Source organism: Rhodotorula paludigena (genome assembly GCF_050403205.1).
Source record: "Rhodotorula paludigena JCM10292 DNA, Rt_paludigena_JCM10292v1_ctg25, whole genome shotgun sequence".
Lineage (NCBI taxonomy): Eukaryota > Fungi > Basidiomycota > Microbotryomycetes > Sporidiobolales > Sporidiobolaceae > Rhodotorula > Rhodotorula paludigena.
The window spans coordinates 68,202-86,195 of NW_027481433.1; the positions used below are offsets into that span (position 1 = coordinate 68,202).

A 17,994-nucleotide genomic window follows, 5' to 3' on the forward strand; every position below is an offset into this window, starting at 1 on the left:
CGAAGAGACTACAGATCGGGTGAACGGGTGGACGCGAATTCACGCGCCGCCCGGCGACGGACTCGAACTGCCGCCCGGCGATCTCTTGAAGAAATCCCTCGCACTCGTGATGGAGCTTTTAGCACGGTGGCGAGCGCGCCCGGTAGCGTCGCTGACCCGGCGGCGCAGCGGTGACCTGGGTGTTGCCGACTCCGGGGTGAGGTACGTCTGCACAGAAGAGGTGAGAAGGATGAGCGCAAGCCTCGTGCCGTATTGTGCGCGCTACGCACTGGCGAAGGCTGGCCGCTCCTCGGTGAAGCAGGAACCTGCAGAGTGAGCGGGCTTGCGCGCGAGTGGACGAAGTACGGCGAGTGGTCGCCGTGAGGTGTGGCCATGCAAGCCTGCAAGAGAACGTCACGTTGTCAGGGCAGGCCATCTCTTGAACTTCGAATGGCTGCGCTGCGCACCTCGAACGCTGCCTTCATGACCTCGGAGATCTGCCCGTAACCAGGCCGAGGATCTTCTCGTTCCTCCGGCGTGAGGTCGTTGAGCTTCTTGACATCGCTGCGCGAGGAGTACTCGCGATAAAGCATTTTGTTGAGCGGGGTCAAGGTCAACTCCCATGTCGCCACAATGTGACGCATGTCGGCTCCGCGAAGCAGCTGAACGACCGCGTGTAGTAACGCATGGGTAGGCTCCTCAGCATTGATGGCCATCGAGTCGTACAGCGTTTGATTAGTCTGACTTTGACTTTGGAGGTAGTCCGTGACCGCCTCGCCGATCTTGAAGCAGTGGCGCAGCAGGACAGCGTGGGCTGTGAAGAAAAGGTCCAGATGCAAGCCGGCACGAATGTTGCGTGCATCGATGTCGGCATTGCGCTCGTCTCGGCTGCATTCCTCGTCGGATCCCCTGAAGTACGGAACGAGCGGCCGAATCTGATCGATCAGCTGCCGCGCGAAGTAGACGGCGCATGCGGGCATCATGAGGAAGCGGACGTTGTGGCCGTGGTGGTTCCCGTGTGCGATTCGGGAGAGCTGGTCACGATCTCCATCGTCCTCGTCGTGCGGGAAGGGCGATCCAGTTACACGGATGTAGAGGAAATGGTTCGCGTGCTCCGAGGTCCCGATGCGGTAGCTCAGAAGCTGCCCAGAATCCAGATCCGAGTCAGCAAGTCGTAAGATCTTTCCGGAACAAGCGCAACAGACCTCAGAATCTCCCGACACATACTGAAGAGCGTTGTCGAAGCGCTCAGCGAGGTGCTTCCGGACGTCTCCAGCGGTCGGTGCCTTGCCGCCACGGAGGAGCGCGATGTGAATCTCCTGGAGAACGTTGGCATCAGCCGAGTGACACGTCATTACGGATCTCGGCGTGGGACTCGCCTGCGTGCGGGCCGGGAAACGAAGAAATTCGAGAGCCGGAGCATCGATGTAGGGCTTTACGCTCGGGTGGAGTGCGGCTTCGGGGAGGCATACGGAACCTGCGCGATGGTAGGTGTACTCCAAAATCAGCGAGGTCTGCGGTGTCCAAGACAGACGAGAGGTTGACGAGAGGGGACCAACCGCAGATCAGAAACTTCTGCTTCGCCATAGCGGGGTCGTGGAGTACAGGCAGCACGCGCTCTTTGAAGGATTCGTAAAGGGCCATGGGCGAGATGACATCCTTCCTATCCATCTCACTGAGATGCCGCTCGGCGGCCGACATGGGGCTTGACGCCGACATGATGGAGGCGGGCTGAAAGCGAGAGGCGGGCGACGAGATGGAGAAGAAGCACGAAAGAGAAGCGGCGCGAAAAGCCACGAGAAAAGAAAGCGTAAGAACACGGAGCGTCCGGTGCGGAAGCAGGAGCAGGGGTCCGGAGAGGAGAGGCGATGGATGAACCCGGCGTTGCACGGCACACACTCTGTCGGCAGGTTTGGAGGTCAGTGGGAAGTATCTGTACAACTGAAGAGCTCAGCGTACCTGGCCTCATTCTCCCTCCCCCTCGTCGCCCATCTCCTCCGTCTTCGCCCTCTTTCCCTTCCCGCCAGCGGCACTCTTGCTCCTACTCCTGTCCCTCGCACCGCCGCCCCCGCTCTTTCTCCTCTTCTTCCCACTTCCAGCGCCTTCCTCCTCTTCCTCGTCCTCCTCTCCGACCGACGCGCTCGCGCCCTCGCGGCTCTCGACGACGCGCACGACCTCGACGCCGACACCCGCGCCGAGGAGGACGTCGATCCAGACCTTCTGCGTCTCGGAGAGCTGGTCGCCCGGGCCCTTGATCTCGGCGAAGAGCGCGCGGCGGGTCGAGGGGTTCCAGAGGCTGTGCAGCGCGAGGCGGTGTCAGTCGGACTGCCGAGCGAGCGGAGCAGGGAGATCTAAAAAAGAACGCGCCAGAGGTCCGGGATGCCGCCTGTGCGGTGCCCGTACTCCTCGACAAAGACGGTCAGGATGGCTGCGAGCGCCGGACCGCCGACACACTGCGTATCGGCGAGCACGGTCAGGGCGGGCGGGTCGTTGTACGAGAGCTGCAGGGACGTAGAAGCGCACGTCGACAATCTCGAGCAGGTCTTCCTGCGAGTAGCGGTCCCAGTTGGTGCCGACTGCGAATGTGCCCTTCGGCCGCTCGCGTTCATCCGTCTCCTTGAGGAGCGTCGGCGCCGAGCCGTCAGAGATCGCAGCCAGACGTGCGGTGATGGCCGGGCGGCGGACTGAAGCAAGATGAGTGAGCGAGATCTACGTGAAGAACTGAAGGGACGCACCGATAGCGAAGGCGTCGGTTGCGAGGTCGAGCGGAGCCGTCTGGAACTCGGTCTCGAAGACACCGTCGACAGGTGCAAAGAGGATGTCCCAAAAGGTAAGGGCGAACTGCGGGACTTCTGCGGTGAATAACGCTGTGCGTAGGTCGAGACGAGGGAGACACACGATCATTGTCAAGACGCCATTCTCCGAGTGAAAGCTGTGACGAGAGTCGTCAGTACGATCCATACCTCTCAGCACGATAGGACAGCCGCGTCAGCGTCACGCACCCCTTCCATCCCTCCCTCGTGTACTGCTCCAAGCACAACTCCTCGACGCTGCACTCGTCGCCGTCGCTCCGGCGCCAGACGCTCTTCTTTCCGATCGTCGGTACGTCGACGCGCTCGCCTTCCATGACGCGCTGCGCCGACTTGGCGAGGAGCGCATCGAACGTCGTGCGGTCGTCGACCGGGACCGAGAGAGCCGACTCGATGCGCGCAATGCGGCGCTGCAGGGACGACTTGTAGACTGTGAGGGCGCAACGTGTTCGTGAGATCCAAAGAGTGAGGACAAGCGCGGAAGACGCGGGACACGCACTCAGGTGGGTGTACGGGTCCGCGAGTCCCGCCTCGCACACCCTCTTGGCCTCCTCCCTCCGCTCGCGGAGCAACCGGTCCTTGCGCTCCTTCTTCTTGCCCTTGAGCTCGACCGCGGCGTCTGCGCCGTCGCCGCCGCCACCGCCGAGGCGGAGCTCCTCGCCGAGCGGGTACTTCATGAGCACGAGCGCGAGGCGGTCGTACCAGTCGCCGCGCTTGCCGCGCCGGAAGGACGTCTGCGAGAGGAGGTGGCGGAGGATGACGACTTCGGCATCGTGGTCTCCCTGTGCAAATCGAAGCCTACAAGAATCAGCGCAACCTGCGTCACAGACGAAGACGGCCGAAAGAGAGAGCGAGCCTGCGCACGCACCAGCTTGGCGTAGCACGCCGCCGCCTTGTACGCCGCCCTGCTCAGCGGCCAGCCCGGGTGGAACCTCCTGCGGTAGTAGAGCCTCCTCCTCTCGTCCTCCTTGCACCTCGCCTCGTCCCCGCTCTCCTCCTCCTCCTTCTTGAGCCTGCGCATTTCGTCCTCCGCCTCGGCACACAGCGCCCTCCACTCTCCCTCGACCTCCTCCCAGGCCCTGCACCCCTCCTCGTACCTCTCCTTCCGCTCCGCCGGCGTCTCCCGCTCGGCGCGTCGGGGCAGGCCGGCACCCCACGCGCCCTCGAGCGCGACCTCGAGGCGCTGCTCGACGCGCATGGCGGCTTCGAACGTGCGCAGGACGGCGCGCGAGGGGAAGAGGGCGAACGAGCGCGAGACGACGTAGGACGGGTAGGTGCGCTTGCCGAAGCGCGCGAGGAGCGACGCCGTGAGCGGAGAGGCCGAGGACGAGGTGGGAGAGGGAGTGTAAGACGTGCGGTGGTAGACGAGCGAGAGGCGGTTGAAGAGCGTGAGGAAGGCGGGAGAGAGGAGGATGACGGGGCCTGGCGCGGGAAACGAGACGTGAGCGACAGAGGACATGCAATGAGTGAGGAGGACGCACCGATGAGCTTGAGCGCTTGTCGCGCGACGATGCTCGACTGAGTGAGCTTGTTGCCGCGCTCGTCAAAGCCGACACCAAGCGAGCCGAGCGACGGCTTGCGCTCCATGCCGGCACTCGAGGCGGGTGCAGGCGGAGAGGGCGCCAGGAAGAACGAGAGCGTCGACTGATTCGACGTCTTGAGCAGCGCCTTGGTCCACTCGCCTCGCTGTGTACCAGAGTATTAGGCTTTCTGAGGGACTCGTGAAGAGACGACAAGACGCACCGTAGCACCGCTCTTGACGGCCACCTTCATCCGCTTTCCCAGCGTGGTGAGCTCTTCCATGCTGAGGAGCGCAAGCGTCGTCTCGGGCGGCTCGAGCACGAGCACCGACGTGTCGAACGCGAAGCGCGACAAGTCCTGGCAGTCATCGTCTGCAGCCTCGTCGTCGGGCACGAGCTTGCGCGGCACGACCCGCGCTTTGCCCTTGCCCTTGACATCAGCCTGTTTGCTCTTGCCCTTCAAGGGCGTCGCACGCGGAAGCGGGAGCATGTCGTCGTCCGAGTCGGTGAGCGTGAGGTCGAGAAAGCCCTCGCGCTCCTCCTTGGCCGGCTTGGGCTTGTCCTCGGTGACGGGCGGCGGGAGCTTGGAGGGCCCTGCGACGGGCTCGGTGACGCGCCAGAGATCTGCGCAGGCCGAAGGGAGGTCCTTGATGTCGGTGGTGTACGAGGGCGAGGCCTGGAGCGACGAGAGACGGATCCAGGCGGGCTTGCGGAGGAGAAGGCGCGCAAAGAGGTAGCGCGACTGGTCTGCAGGGTCGGCAGCGAGTCAGCACACTCGATCGAGACGGCGGAGCGTCTGACCCTGGTCTACAGGCCGTTTCACGCGGGTCGAGGAGGGGGAGGCGCACAGTCGAGGGTGCGGAAGCGGGTCAAGGCTGCGCATTCGCGGTCGGAGAAGAGGAAGGCTTCGTTGTCGAGGACCTTGTCGAGCATGTCGTCGACTGCCTGCACGTAGAACGAGACGCGCTGGGCCGGTTCGAGCTGCGCGAGGTCGGCAGGAGGAGGCGGAGAGTCGGACGCGGGCGCGGGTGTGGGCTCGACGAGGTCGCGCGCGGGAGGCGGCGGTGCCTCGCCTGACGCCATGCGTGCACTCGCTGGCGCGCTCTGCGGCGGGCGACGTGGCGAGGGCGGAGAAGTGGTTTCGCGAGATGTCAACGCAGACGAGCCCCGCTCAACCCATGGCGAGGTGCCCAGGCAAGCAGACAGATCGCTGTGCTACCAGGTGACAAGCCTACTGAGCATTTCGAACCGTCTTTCTGTGAGAGTCGCCGTTGACCTCATCGCGCTGTTCTCCTCTCGCCTCGCTCTTCCCACTTCTGCGTTTGACGATGCTGCGAACACTGCCGCCAGTACGAGCACCGCCACGGCTAGTTGGCTCGGCTGCCCGCTTTCCCGCGCCGCTCCCGCTTGCCCGCCCTGCCCTCTCGCCCTCACCAAGCCGGGCGCTGTCGAGCACCCCGCGCTCTCGAGCACGCGCAAGCCGCGCTTCACGAGCAGCCCAGAACTCGCCGACCGCGCTTGCAGGGCCTCCGCCGAGCAGCGCAGGCGGAAAGATACAGAGTGCGTCCCCTCCTCCGCCCTTCTAGACTCCCCGACCTCACCGCTCTCGTCCTCTCGTGCAGCGATCCCGTTCCAGCTGAGCCCGAAAGATGGCCAGCGCATCTCGGAGATGGCCGCCGCATCGGCCTTTGGCGTCTCGCACGTCTTCCGCCTCGTCGTCTCGCGCTTCCTCCGCCGCTGGTTCGGCTTCGACCTCGGGCACGACGTGCGCCAGATCGCCTTCAAGCCGCTCCTCGTACCCGTGTGGAAGGTCGACCTCGCCATGAAGGGCAAGGCCGTTGTTGGGGACGTTGAGATGGAGCTAAACAGTGCGTCGCTCGCTTCGACAGCCTGTCCTTGCGCATCAACCACGTTGGTGGTATGTAGCGATGCCTGGCGCCTTGCGGCTCACGTACTTTGTCGCTCGCGTAGTCACCGCTCTCGACTCGGCACTGCCCGGCTTCCGCCTGCACCCTCTTTCCTCCCTGACTGTTTCGCCCCCCTTCGCCGTCCCTCCCGTCCCTTTCGACAGCGCCGCCCACCTGACGCAGTTCGACACGCCCATCACGCTCCTCCCGCTCACGCAGCACCCGCTCAACCTCATCTCGAAGCTGCAGTCCTTCCCGCGCAAGTTCTCGTCGGACGGCACGAGCCTCGACCCAAAGCAGTTTTCGCCGCGCGTCTTTGCCGCGTACCCAATGTACCTCCCGCTGTACCTCGGCGAATTTGCGCTCGACGAGGGCCCGCGGCCGGCCGACTTGGGCGGCGTGGAGGGAGACCTCGCAGGCGAGCGGCGGGTCACGACCGCGGCGTTCGCGACCGTCGACGGACCGGTGCGCTGCCTCCTTCTCCTTCTTCTCTCTATTGGCGAACTTGGAAGACTGACGCCCCGCTCGTACCGTAGGCGTTTGCCGTGTACCCGCAGTTCCTCGACCCGCCGGCATGGCTGCCTCCCTCCGACTCCGTCAACCTCTCCATCTCTGCGCGCCCGCTCCCCTCGTCCGTCTCTTCCTCCCCGGCCGACATCGCCGCGTCGTCCGCGTCGACGTCGGACCTGCAGCCGCGGCTGCTCGAGGCGTTTAGCGAGTTCAAGGACGAGGCCGAGGAGGGTGGGTTCGAGCTGCTGGACCGGATCGAGGGCGGCGACGAGGGCGCGGTCGAGCTCGTGGGGAAGAGCGGGAGGGCCATGGCCTTAGGCGAGTGGGCAGAGTGCGTCCTCGCTCTTTGCTTCCTGTCCGCGCTCGCGCGCTTGCCGCGCGATCGGAGGTCTGGTCGATTAGAATGACGCGCCTGACACTCGAATGCATATGCAGAGTGAATCGCGAGTACGTCGAGGCGCTGGAGGAGCTCGACAAGGCGCAGGCGCTGTACGAGCAGGTCGAGTCGATGGTACGTCTCTCACGTCGAGCTCGTCTCGTCCCATGTCTCTGCGCACGGGGCTTCTAAGCTACCGGGTCGCGGCGTTCGGCTCGTGGACTCGAGCTGACTCGCTCCGCGCCGCTCCTCCGCAGCCCGACTCTGCGCGCGCCCTCCTCATCGGCAAGGGTGTCTCGCCGCGCCTCTCGTCCAAGGAGGACTTCCTCGCCGACGTCACGGCCAAGCTCGATGACGCCAAGGCGCACGCGAGCGCGGCGCGGCCCGACTGGATCGCGCGGGTCGAGAAGGAGGAGCGCGAGGAGAGGGAGAAGGGGCTGAGGGAGCGTGCGGGGGCGGCGAAGAGGGGCAGGCCGCAGTAGATGAGACGAGGGAGACGGTGACGGCGAGCAAAGAGAGGGGAGTGATAGAGTGTGTGTAGGTGAGATCGTCGCAACGCAGCCAGCACTTTCGTTACAGCTTCTCTCTTTCCACGCGAGTTTGTCTGCGCTGACCTGCTCCGAGGAACGTGGGATGATTCCTTGTCAGGCTCATCACATGTGCGGTGGTCGATCGCGCAGCTCCGGTCTCCCGGCAGAACCCTCAGTCGTCGTCTCCTCTTCGCGCACGACGTCCTCCCACTCCCTGCCCTCTTCCACTCCATCCTCCTCCGCTGCGACCGTCCCCGTTCTTCCCTTGACGGCTCGCCGCTCCTCGAGCTTGCGCCGCGCCTTGCGCTTCTTCGCCTCCTTCTTCTGTCGTTCTCGCGCCGCTTCGAGGTCTTTTGCCGATTCGCCCGGCGGGGAGAGGAGTTGGTCGAGCTGTGCGGCACACGCGACCGAATCAGTAAGCGCTGAGATTTGGGACAACAGCACGCGGGGTGTCTTCGGCTGACGGCAGCAGCCATCGAGGCATCAGGTGAGGGGCGCCGGAGCAATACGCACCTTCTCCCGCAGGATTCGCCGCGCCAGTTTCCGGTTCGTCTCCCTCGAGCGTGTCTCGTGGCAGTGCACGCGGATACCCGTCGGACGGTGGATGAGCGAGCATGCGTTCGAGGTCTTGTTCGTTGCTTGACCGCCGGGACCGGAGCCTGCGGGCGCGGGAAAGGGCGAGTTGGCGCCAGAGTGAGTACGAGTCATAGAAAGCAAGGATCATTGCTCATCAGCAAGTGGCTGTAGCGCTGGCACGGACATCCGGAGTGCTCGATGTCGGGGATTGCCAGAGGTCGCAGTTCATCCTCCGCAATCAGACATGTGTCGAGCATCCGCCCGCTGGGCCCAACGTAGGGCATGAGGACAAGCCACGAAAAAAACCCTCACCGCGCACGAAAGACTCTTCGAGATCCTCTTCAATCAGTTCAGGCAGCTCTTTGCGTTTGCGGTGCTTGGGCGGGGTCTTTGCCTTTCCCTTTGGCCTCGTACGCTCTTCTACCGGCAAAGCGGAAGACTGCCGCCGGTCTGCGGCGTCGTCGATGTCCTCGAGCGAAGGCGATGGGCGAGCGCGGCGGTGCGAAGTGGAGAAGGTGGCCGGGTGGGGAAGCCAGCAGGAGCATGGGAGCAGCTGTGGCTTCGTGTGCCGGATCAGGGCAGCAGTTCGGAGCAGTGCACGTGTCTGCAGCATCTCTCGCGGGTCTTGGTCGAGGTCAAGGAGGCCAACCTGTTGCTCTACCAGGGTCGTCTTCAAACTCGTCATAGCCGTCCGCTTCCTTTCCGCCTGATAGGGCTGCACTCGTGCCAGTTCGATAGCAGGGGTTCTCCTGCACCGCATCATGTCGTCCAAGTCGCGCAAGAAGGCGAGTTCACCTCGCCGCTCTTCCTCATCAGCGCCAACTCACGACGCCTCCTGCAGGTCCTCCTCATGGGCAAGAGCGGCTCGGGCAAGACCTCGATGCGCGCGATCATCTTCAAGTCGCAGCTCGCAGCCGACACGCGCCGCCTCGGCGCGACCATCGACGTCGAGAGCAGTCAGATCAAGTTCCTCGGCGGGCTGCGCCTCGACCTGTGGGACTGCGGCGGGCAGGACTGTGCGGAGCGAGCCCCACTTCCTGTGAGCGTATCTCGGGAGCTCACGACTTTCCCCTGCAGCCTTCATGGACTCGCACTTGACCGCCCAGTCGTCGACCGTCTTCCGCTCGGTACACTCGCTTATCTACATCTTTGACGCCGAGTCCCCCGAGCTCCTCACTTCCGACACCGTCTACTTCCTCAAGTGCTTGCGCGCCCTGCGCGACCAGAACCCTTCATCTTCTTCCTCGGCCGCGCCCGCTGCGAATGGCTCTCCCGCCCCGACCTCTGCTCCGGGCGAGGACGGCGGGCCAATGGTCTTCGTCCTCCTGCACAAGATGGACCTCGTGCCTGTCGACTTGCAGGCGAGCAAGCTTGCCGAATTTGAGAACGAGGTGACCAAGAAGGCGCGGGAAGGCGGGTACAAGGGCGGAATGCAGTTCTACGGAACCTCCATTTGGAACGAGACGCTGTACAAGGTGCGCCCCCCCTTGCACGCACGAGATGAAGTGCGGCCTGCTGATTCGTTTGGCGCAGGCCTGGTCGATCGTGATCTCGCACCTCATGCCCTCGCTCGCCTCACTTCGCACCCACCTCAACTCCTTCCTCTCCCTTTCGTCCGCGTCAGAAATCGTGCTCTTCGAGCGCACCACCTTCCTCGTCATCTCGTCTGTCACGAACGAGGACGAGTCGCACGACACCGAGTGGGACGAGCGGCGCTTTGAGCGCATCAGCACGATGGTCAAGGCCTTCAAGCTCGGGTGCTCGTGCGTCGTCATCGCCTCCCGCTTATCCTCTAACGCTGACTGACGCCGCTTGCTCCGGTGCACCGCTACAGCAAGATCCGCTCGCCGTTCTCCTCCCTCACCGTCTCGACGCCGCACTACACTGCTGTACTCGACGCCCTCACACCCGAGACATACATCCTCGTTGTCGCCAAGGGCGCAATTCGTACGTTCGAGCTCCACCCCAGTGTTTCGACAAGCCGAGTACGTTGACCCTCCTCGACTCATTCTCATCCTCGCAGAACCAGCCGCCCTCGAGCTCAACATCCGGCTCGGCCGTCCGCACTTTGCCAAGCTCGAAGCGATCGGCATGGGACGCTGAGCGCGCTCGTGCCCCGCCTCGATGACTCGCCTTGTACAGCTCTCCAGTTTGTCTCCCGTTCGTCCTTGTTGTCAACACCACGCCGCGTTTGGTCTTTACAGCCTCGAGAACGCAATCAAGCGTTCGCTCGGAAATGGGAAGCATTTGCAGAACGGTTTGGCGTGAGGCTCGCCACTCGAGATGACGGAAGGCGTTTTCTTCGAGAGACGGACGGACCGGCTGCGTTATGGTTACAAGGAGAAAGAGCGAGGCAGGTACTGAGGAAAAAGACAACGACAAATGTCACGGCGGAACGACGAGCATGAACAGGATAGCAACAGAGAGTGAGATGTACAGCCGATCGAGGGCGAAGATGGAAAGGAGGGCAGCTAGTTGAGTGCGGCGGCAAGGTCGCGAGCGGCGAGCGAGTCTTCGCGGAGCGCTGCAGACTTCCAGTCAGACCGCAACCGCGCACGACATACGAAGGAAAGCACGCACCAACAGCGCAAAGTTGCCTCGCGAGTCCCTCGCCTTCCTCCGTCCCGTCGCTCATGGCCTCCCAGGCCCGCTCGACGAGCCCGCCCTTGCCGTCGAGCGCGTCGTGCTTGAGCGAAAGCGCGGCGACGAGGGTGTCGCTCACCGCTTTTGCGCGGGACGACGGCGAGCTGAGGAGCGAAGGCAGGAGGGACGAGATGAGCTGGAGCGAGAGGAAGAGGCCGTGCGAGGCGGGCGGGAGCGAGGGAAGGAAGCGGACGAGCGCCGACTCGAGTTGCGCGAGGAGGTCGTCCGTCGACGTGGCCACATGTGCGCGAGGCTCGTCGCCGGACCTGGGCAGGATTTCGGGCATCGACTTGCGCCGGCGGCGCCGCCAGCCGAACGAGCCGAAAGACGCTTCGGACGCAGCAGGTGAAGCCACTCCTGAATTGGTGCTGGTCATGGCCGCAGATGATTCGAACGCGGCTGTCGTGGGCGGTGCTGAGTCGTCAAGCGCGGTCGGTGCGAAGACGCCGTGGACCGACGTGGGCCGGATGGAGCTAGACTGGACGCGCTTTCGCAGACTCGCTTTGGCGTCTGCGAAGTTGACGATTCCCCTCGACTCAACGGAAGAATCTGCTGCGCTGGTGCAGACGGCGGACAGGACGTGCTCAAGGTCGAGAAGGGCGTCGGCCTTCTTGCTCGGACTTGGGTGCGCCACGAGGCGGGTGAGCAGGTCGGTGACGGACTTGGCGCAGGGCGCGGGTACGCCTGGCAGAGTTGACGGCGTCGACGTGGCCACCTCGTCGATCCAGCCGTCTGAGCCAATTCGCCTGCCATCGTAGCTATTGAGGCAGATGAGCGGCTGTTCGCCCAAAGATTGCGGCGCCGGTGTCGACAGCTCGCCGAAGAAGTAGGCGACGACCTTGACAGCGAGACTGTCGAAGAAGGCGGATGGACTGTAGCGGGCCATCGCCAGCGGGCATGGCGCAGCGCCCTCTTCGGTGAGGGCGAGGTTACTGTCCAGATCTGTAGGCGAGCCTGAGAATGACAGATAGATATTAGCTCAAGGTTTCCGGCTCAGCGGGAGCGGGCCACAGCGCACCAGGAGCGCCGCGGATCGCCTCCTTCAGCGCCGCGGTCGCCGCACTCGCTGATCGCGCTGCTCGTCCGGCGCGATCGGGACCTCCGAGCGAGCCGATCGAGCGCTTCTCGCGCTCGAATAGCGGATGCGCGAGGACTGCCGCCGAGTCCGCTGCGACCGCCGCTGCCGTTTCGACAACCATGAGCGCCTCGTCCAGCTGTGCCTCTTCTGCTCCGGCCCCGTCTCCGCTCAAGCGCCCGCCGAGCTTGAGCACGTCAACGACGCCGAGCTCCGCCTTCCACTCGTCGACCTCGCCCTGCGCACGCTCGAGCTCCTCGACTGGCCGAGCCGGATCGTGCACGGCGCGCAGGCGGGTGCGCAGCTGCACGCCGAGCGGCGCAGCGGAGAGCGAGAGGTGCCAGCCGCGTATGCGAAGGGCGTTGAGGCGAGAAAGCGTTTGCCGGGCACGGCGGCGGAGCAGTGCGTCTTGACGCGCAAGAGCCGCAAGCTGGACGTGCGAGAGGGCGACACTCTGGATGGCCTCGTTGCGGGTCTTGCGCAAAGGAGCCGCGAGAGATTCGATGAGGGGGGTCGTAGAATGGGGGACGAAGGAAAGGATAGATGCCGCCGAGGAAAAGAGGAGGTGCAGCGGGTGATCCCGTGCGGCGAGCGCTACCTCGCAAGCGACGCGCAAGCTGTCGACGAGGTCCAGCCGGTCGAATGACTCACCGTAGCGCTCGACGAGGGTATGAACAGCCTGCTGAACCGTCTGCTGCTGCCGGTCGGTGAGCGGAATCTGCGGCGGATTCGCTGGAGTCGTTGGCGGAGGGTATGGGGGAACGAGCGAGACGCTCGTCGGCTGGTCGACACTGCTCGTGACATAGAGTATGGCAGCAGATCCTCCGATCGCGCCCTCTCCAGTCGACGTGATCCCCGCTGCGTGCGCTGCGAGCTGCTCAGCGCGGCTCAGCAGATCGTCCTGCTCTGGCTCTCCGTAGCCGTCTTGCACGGTGCTTGAGCCGTCACTCGCACCGAACGCCGTTGAGCGCTTGAAGCTTGGCGACCGGCGCGACTCTACAGCTACCGAGTCGAGGCCGAAGCGCTGCTGCGACGAGGGGAGGACGATTGTCCCGAATGCCGTGACGATCGCAGCGAAGTCCGCCGGCGTGAGCGTCACTGCGCATGTCGAGATTGTCCTTCTTGGAGTATTGCGGACCTCGTGCGGTGTCGCCCAGGCGTCGACGAATGCCTGCGCCGCTTGCTGCAGCGCTCGCTGCTCCTCCGACTCGCACTCGTCCTGCCCAGCCTCGCCCGCCGCACCGGCTCCGCAAACGTCGACGATGGCGCAATACATCTCACGATGCAGCGGGACGAGATACTCGAGCTCGACCGTGCTCGAGACGTAGACCTCGTCGAGCAAGGGCGGGCCGTCATTCGCATCGTCCGCGCCGAACGCCACCTCGCCTTTTGCGCACGGCACGCGCACGGTCGAGGAGCGAGGCGTGCAGAGGCTTGCGGTGGTCGGATGACGGAGGGTGCGGCCGAGTAGGCCGAAACCGTACCAGCGGACGAGCGCAAGGAGGAGGACTTTGCGGTGTTCGGCCTTGGCTGTTGCGAGCGGGAACGACGAGCCTAAAAGTCGCGCAATGAGCGCTTCGGATAGGCTCGTGAGTCGCGGTGCGTTCGACGGGGTGAGGAGACGGAGGAGGTTCGCGGCGGTGCGCTTGAGGAGAGCCGAGAAGGGCGAGACGGAAGCGCGAGCAGGCGGCTTGAAGGCCGAGTCGGGCGAGTAGGGAAGGAACGCGGAGATGATAGGCGGCGATGGTGTCGAGGGGATAGGCGAGCTCGCAGCTTGGCGGTTTGCTCGTTGATCGAGCGCCGGAGAGGCGGTCGTGACCTGCGAGGCCGGAGGAGACGGCAGGCTGAACGGGAGAGCGTTGACTGCAGCACCAGCGACAGTGGAGATGGCGGCCGTTGGGTAGCTTGCAAATGTCGAGAAGCCACTCGCGAAGCTCGAGGACCAGGAGGACCCGGCTTCGGGCGGCGGGGAATAAGGAGGCGGGGGCGTATCACGAGAGTCGGGCGTCGCGGCGCCAAGTGGACGCAGCGATGCAGCACAGGTCATGAAGGCGAGGAGGGTGTCTTCAAGGGCTCGCTGGTTCTGCGGCAGCGGACCGGGCGAGACGGCTGCATTCGGATCGCCTGCGAGACGAGCCGTCAGAGACTGCTACTTGCGAATCGCAGAACACTGGTGGATACGTACCGTCGAGCTGTACACTTGCACCCAGTCCATCAAGCGCATCAAGCGTTGCGACGAGAAACTCCTCGAGCTCCTTCTCTCGCCCGCTGCGCGCCGTGCGACTCGCCTCCGCCGTCGTCTCGCCACCAGTCTCGCCATGTGCCGCCTCCTCCACACCGAGGTGCAGTCCGAGGCCGAGTCCCAGCCCGATGCCGGCTGAAGACGAGGCCGACCGCGTGGAAGCTCGCCTCGCAGACTGCTCGCGGCCGACGAGCTCGCGGATGGCGGTCTCAAAGATACCGCTGACGAGCTCGAGGACGGAACTCGGCCCCAGAGCAGCGTGAACGGCATGGAGGAGAGCATGAAGCGGCGGATGATCAGGCGAAGGTGACGAGGCGATCGGAGCAGTCGGAAGGAGCGCAGCGACGTTGTCGAGAGTCGAGATTCCGGACCCGAGGACGAAGGGGTTGGCGAGCAGTGCAGTGAAAAAGTCTCGCGCTGTCTCGTGGGCGCCGGGCGCTGGCACCTCGTCGAGCCAGGAGTGCAGCGTGTCGCCTTCTGCTGGCAGCAGCACCTCCCATCGGTCGGAAAGGGCGGTTCCTGCCGCCCAGTCCGCGTCAAAGGACTCCATCACCGCGGCGTACTGCTGCGCAAGAGCCTGCTCGGCGTGCTCTCGCGCCAGCTTGACGGATGCGCCCTTGCCCTTCGCCGCCCTGCTCCACCTCGATCCCTCCTGCGCTGCATGCGCCGCTTCGTGCGCCTGTTCGTCCTCGACAGCGCGCTTGAGCTGTTCGACAAGCGGACCAAGCTGGTCGCGCTGGGCGTGGCCAAGCTGGCGGGTCGTGCGTTCGAGCTGGAGGAGGGCGAGGATGCGCTGCTGAACGACGAGGCGGAGATGCGCTGCCTGTGGGGCTTCGGGCGCAATGTCGCGGTGATGCAGCAGGCTCGCCAGCTCTGCAAGCGCCGCTGACGACATGGTGGAGTCCCCCACCTGCAGGGCGAGCCGAGAGGGGAGGGGGAGTGAGCGTGAGCAAAACGACGGAAGCACTTGACGGCCTACCACCGAGTGCCGGCGTTCAAGACGGGTAGCACGGTGTCCCTGATGCACGCTATCCCGCCAGTGCGTGTCTGAGCCGAAACAGGGGAACCACTCGAGGTGAGACTGAGACGCAGGGCTCGCGAGTCGGGTGTCGCAGCTAGCAAGATGAGCGGGTCAGGGCCCGGCAGCCCTGGACAAGGCCGTGCACAGCTTGGCAGCACGCAGAAGCGAGCGCAGCGGTGGAAGCAGACCCATGGCGAATCGCGAAGCGTGCCAGTTGCGAGTCGACCTCTCTCCTCTTCGTCGGCATGCAAGGCGGTCGAGCGAGAGCAGGAGCGTCGCGACCGGCAGACTGGGCACGCCGGGCCGACCGCCCCTGACCTCGCCCGTCGCTTCTCGAGACACTTCTCCTCCTGCCTCTTCCGGCGCTTCTTCGCTCGTGCTCCTCACTGCGCTTCATTCGGTGATTCTGGCTGTGCGCGGCCGAGCTCCAATACCCTAAGTGCACGTCCACGAACACCGCCAGCGCCGCTTGCGCTCATCGCAGGGAGGATGGAGAGACCTCGTCGCGCAATCGTCGCGCATCGTGGGCCCACGGCTCTCGACGGGCTTCAGCTGGAGGCGCAGGCGCTCAAACTCGGAGCACGGTCAAGTGTCCGCTCTGGCGGGTGTGCAGTGGGCGGAGAAGCAGGCGTGGGCGACGTTTGCTTGGACGATCCTGGCGCCCGAAAAAGCACAAGTCGATCTGGGCGATGCGCCAGACAGACCTGGAGACGCGCGCTAATTTCACGAGCCCAGACCTTTACCTCACGTGGGTCATAGGCAGACGAAGATTCGGGTTCTTTGCGTCGCTTCGAGTCTCCAAGTCCGCTCTCGCTCGGATCCCGAACCTCTCTGCGGCTCACCTCGCGCTCGCTAGGCCAGCGGCCACTCGTCTTCACTGCTTTGCCTGCTCCCTGCTCCTGGACTACCACTCGACTCGCTTGCCCGCTCGTTCTCGCCGACCACTGCCACTCGTTTGACACCTCTGCTCGCATCTTTGCAAACCGCTCCTCACCTCAGCCCAGCCATCTCTATTTCTGACACCCCGCCAGCCCACCTCGTACCCGCCTCCTCACCTCTAAAGACTCCTCCATGCGCGCCGATCTCGTCCTCGCCAGCCTCGCAGGCCTTGCCACCCTTGCTGCTGCTCATCAGGACCAGCACGATCATCATCGTCGCTGGGTGTGGGGTTCGTCCATCATTCAGGATGGCGACAATGGCCCGGACGTCCCGCTCGTCGGGCAGAATGTCGACATGTTCCACAGTACGTCGTCCTTCATCCCGCACTGACACCTCGCGCTGATTCAGTCGTGCCGAACAGCTCACACCATCCAAACCCCGTCCGACAAGCCGACGCCTCCCGTGTTCCTCCCGCCGCAGGCCGACAGCAACGATGAGCGTCCGGTCGCCGCTGCCGGCGGCAACGCCCGCAAGCCATGGGCGCAGCGCGTTGCTGAGTACGAAGCCTCGCTTGCTGCCGCGGGCCCGACGGCGACGCCAACTCCGGGCTCTTCGCCGCGCGAGCGCGTCCTGTGGAGGCAGCGCCAGTCGGCTGCTTCCGCCGCCGCTGCCGCCGCTGCGAGCGGACCCGCCCCTGGCCCCGAAGCCGCCAAGCGGTGGTTCGCGGGCGGTGCGCCGATTGACATCATTCAGGACGACACGCCGGCGAATGCTGCGCCGAATGTAGGCGGGCGCACGACGCCGAACGGTGAGGAGCAGGTTCACCGCCCGACGTTCGCGGGCCCGCCGGGCACGCCGCCCCCTTCGGTCTCGGGCGAGGGTGCGACCAGTCGCCCTACTTCAGCTCCCGCCCCGACCACGACGGCCAGTGGCAGGCTCCTGCAGGGCCTGCTCCCCCCCGTTGCGCCTCCCCCGGCTGCGCCTGCGGTTGAGACGCCCTCGACCGTTACCGACTCGCAGCGTGTCGCCGACCTCGAGGCACAGGTGCAGACGCTCAATCAGGTCCTCGGCCAGCTCGTCGGCGGGCTGCAGGGCATGCTCGGCGGCGGCGGACTCTTGCACAAGCGTTCAGACGACGAGGACGACGACGAGGTGCTCGAGGCGGACGGCGTCGTTGTCGACTGCGAGGCTTCGCCCTTCATCGAGGGCGAGGACTTTATCGAGCTTCCGGTCATCGAGAAGCGCGAGGGTATGTCGACTCTCCTCGACTTTGCGCGCGTTTCTCGTCGTCCTGACTCGCCTTGCCCACAGCACGCGCTCCCGTCGATCACACCCAGACGTTCCGTCGCATGCGCAAGAACGGTGGCATGCGCCCGATCGAGCGCAAGAAGCGGCTCATCGACGTCGACTGAGCGCAATACGGCCTTCTCAACCAGACCTCTCCCTCCTGCCTCCCGCCTCTCTCCTCTCTCTCTGTGCTCTCAGTCTCCCAGCACTCCACAAACGCCCGAGCAGCGCGTGTCAGCGCTCGCGGTCCTGTAGCATACAAACCCCCGTCGCCTCAACGTTGTCGTCGATGAGCTGGCTCTCTTCGTCTCGTCTCTTCCCGGTCTCCATCATGCTGTAGCTCTGTGCATTCCTCGCGCCCGCGTCTCCCCCTCGCGTACTCTGCAAAGCTGCTGCACAGCCTCACGGCCCGGCGGGCGCGAACAGGAGCTCTCGCCTCCCCACCCGTCTGCGTACGTGGGCAGATCGACCGAGGACTTTCTGCGCCGCCTTTGTGCTACTCTCTCTCCCCTGCTTCTCACTGCGCGACCTGCTTGCTCGTGCGCTTCACGCAAACCCGTTCGTCCGCCCCAGTTTGCTCACCCGCGCCCCGCCTCTTCCCCGCGGAGAGCGACGCCTGCCCCTTTCGCGAAGTCCGGA

At 64.8% G+C, this 17,994-nt stretch overlaps 7 protein-coding genes across 7 annotated transcripts; 3 read left to right on the forward strand and 4 right to left on the reverse strand.

The window, feature by feature from the left end:
- Positions 1 to 39: 39 nt before the first annotated feature.
- JCM10292_006440 (uncharacterized protein) lies at positions 40 to 1,698 on the reverse strand (the record flags this gene model as incomplete). The annotated part of the gene is made up of 5 exons (XM_076649503.1): positions 40 to 207; positions 270 to 380; positions 447 to 1,121; positions 1,185 to 1,456; positions 1,539 to 1,698. The coding sequence occupies 5 exons, from the start codon at positions 1,696 to 1,698 to the stop codon at positions 40 to 42; spliced, it is 1,386 nt and encodes a 461-aa protein (XP_076504884.1).
- A 246-nt stretch (positions 1,699 to 1,944) lies between these two features.
- On the reverse strand, positions 1,945 to 5,392 carry JCM10292_006441 (fanconi-associated nuclease 1; the record flags this gene model as incomplete). Its single annotated transcript, XM_076649504.1, has 11 exons — positions 1,945 to 2,275; positions 2,383 to 2,432; positions 2,503 to 2,663; positions 2,715 to 2,820; positions 2,878 to 2,911; positions 2,982 to 3,219; positions 3,289 to 3,571; positions 3,658 to 4,211; positions 4,271 to 4,475; positions 4,533 to 5,056; positions 5,158 to 5,392. 11 exons carry the CDS (start codon positions 5,390 to 5,392, stop codon positions 1,945 to 1,947), a joined length of 2,721 nt encoding a protein of 906 aa, XP_076504885.1.
- Positions 5,393 to 5,637: 245 nt separating this feature from the next.
- JCM10292_006442 (uncharacterized protein) lies at positions 5,638 to 7,584 on the forward strand (the record flags this gene model as incomplete). Its single annotated transcript, XM_076649505.1, has 6 exons — positions 5,638 to 5,869; positions 5,932 to 6,177; positions 6,236 to 6,681; positions 6,753 to 7,057; positions 7,162 to 7,237; positions 7,360 to 7,584. 6 exons carry the CDS (start codon positions 5,638 to 5,640, stop codon positions 7,582 to 7,584), a joined length of 1,530 nt encoding a protein of 509 aa, XP_076504886.1.
- A 171-nt stretch (positions 7,585 to 7,755) lies between these two features.
- On the reverse strand, positions 7,756 to 8,821 carry RSO55 (Rso55p; the record flags this gene model as incomplete). Its single annotated transcript, XM_076649506.1, has 3 exons — positions 7,756 to 8,022; positions 8,146 to 8,291; positions 8,521 to 8,821. The coding sequence occupies 3 exons, from the start codon at positions 8,819 to 8,821 to the stop codon at positions 7,756 to 7,758; spliced, it is 714 nt and encodes a 237-aa protein (XP_076504887.1).
- Positions 8,822 to 8,969: 148 nt separating this feature from the next.
- Positions 8,970 to 10,311, forward strand: GTR1 (Rag GTPase GTR1; the record flags this gene model as incomplete). The annotated part of the gene is made up of 6 exons (XM_076649507.1): positions 8,970 to 8,993; positions 9,050 to 9,224; positions 9,286 to 9,683; positions 9,742 to 9,971; positions 10,043 to 10,155; positions 10,232 to 10,311. The coding sequence occupies 6 exons, from the start codon at positions 8,970 to 8,972 to the stop codon at positions 10,309 to 10,311; spliced, it is 1,020 nt and encodes a 339-aa protein (XP_076504888.1).
- Positions 10,312 to 10,679: 368 nt separating this feature from the next.
- On the reverse strand, positions 10,680 to 15,063 carry JCM10292_006445 (uncharacterized protein; the record flags this gene model as incomplete). The annotated part of the gene is made up of 4 exons (XM_076649508.1): positions 10,680 to 10,732; positions 10,789 to 11,805; positions 11,870 to 14,050; positions 14,112 to 15,063. 4 exons carry the CDS (start codon positions 15,061 to 15,063, stop codon positions 10,680 to 10,682), a joined length of 4,203 nt encoding a protein of 1,400 aa, XP_076504889.1.
- A 1,197-nt stretch (positions 15,064 to 16,260) lies between these two features.
- JCM10292_006446 (uncharacterized protein) lies at positions 16,261 to 17,480 on the forward strand (the record flags this gene model as incomplete). Its single annotated transcript, XM_076649509.1, has 3 exons — positions 16,261 to 16,432; positions 16,490 to 17,317; positions 17,380 to 17,480. 3 exons carry the CDS (start codon positions 16,261 to 16,263, stop codon positions 17,478 to 17,480), a joined length of 1,101 nt encoding a protein of 366 aa, XP_076504890.1.
- Between the last annotated feature and the right edge of the window lie 514 nt (positions 17,481 to 17,994).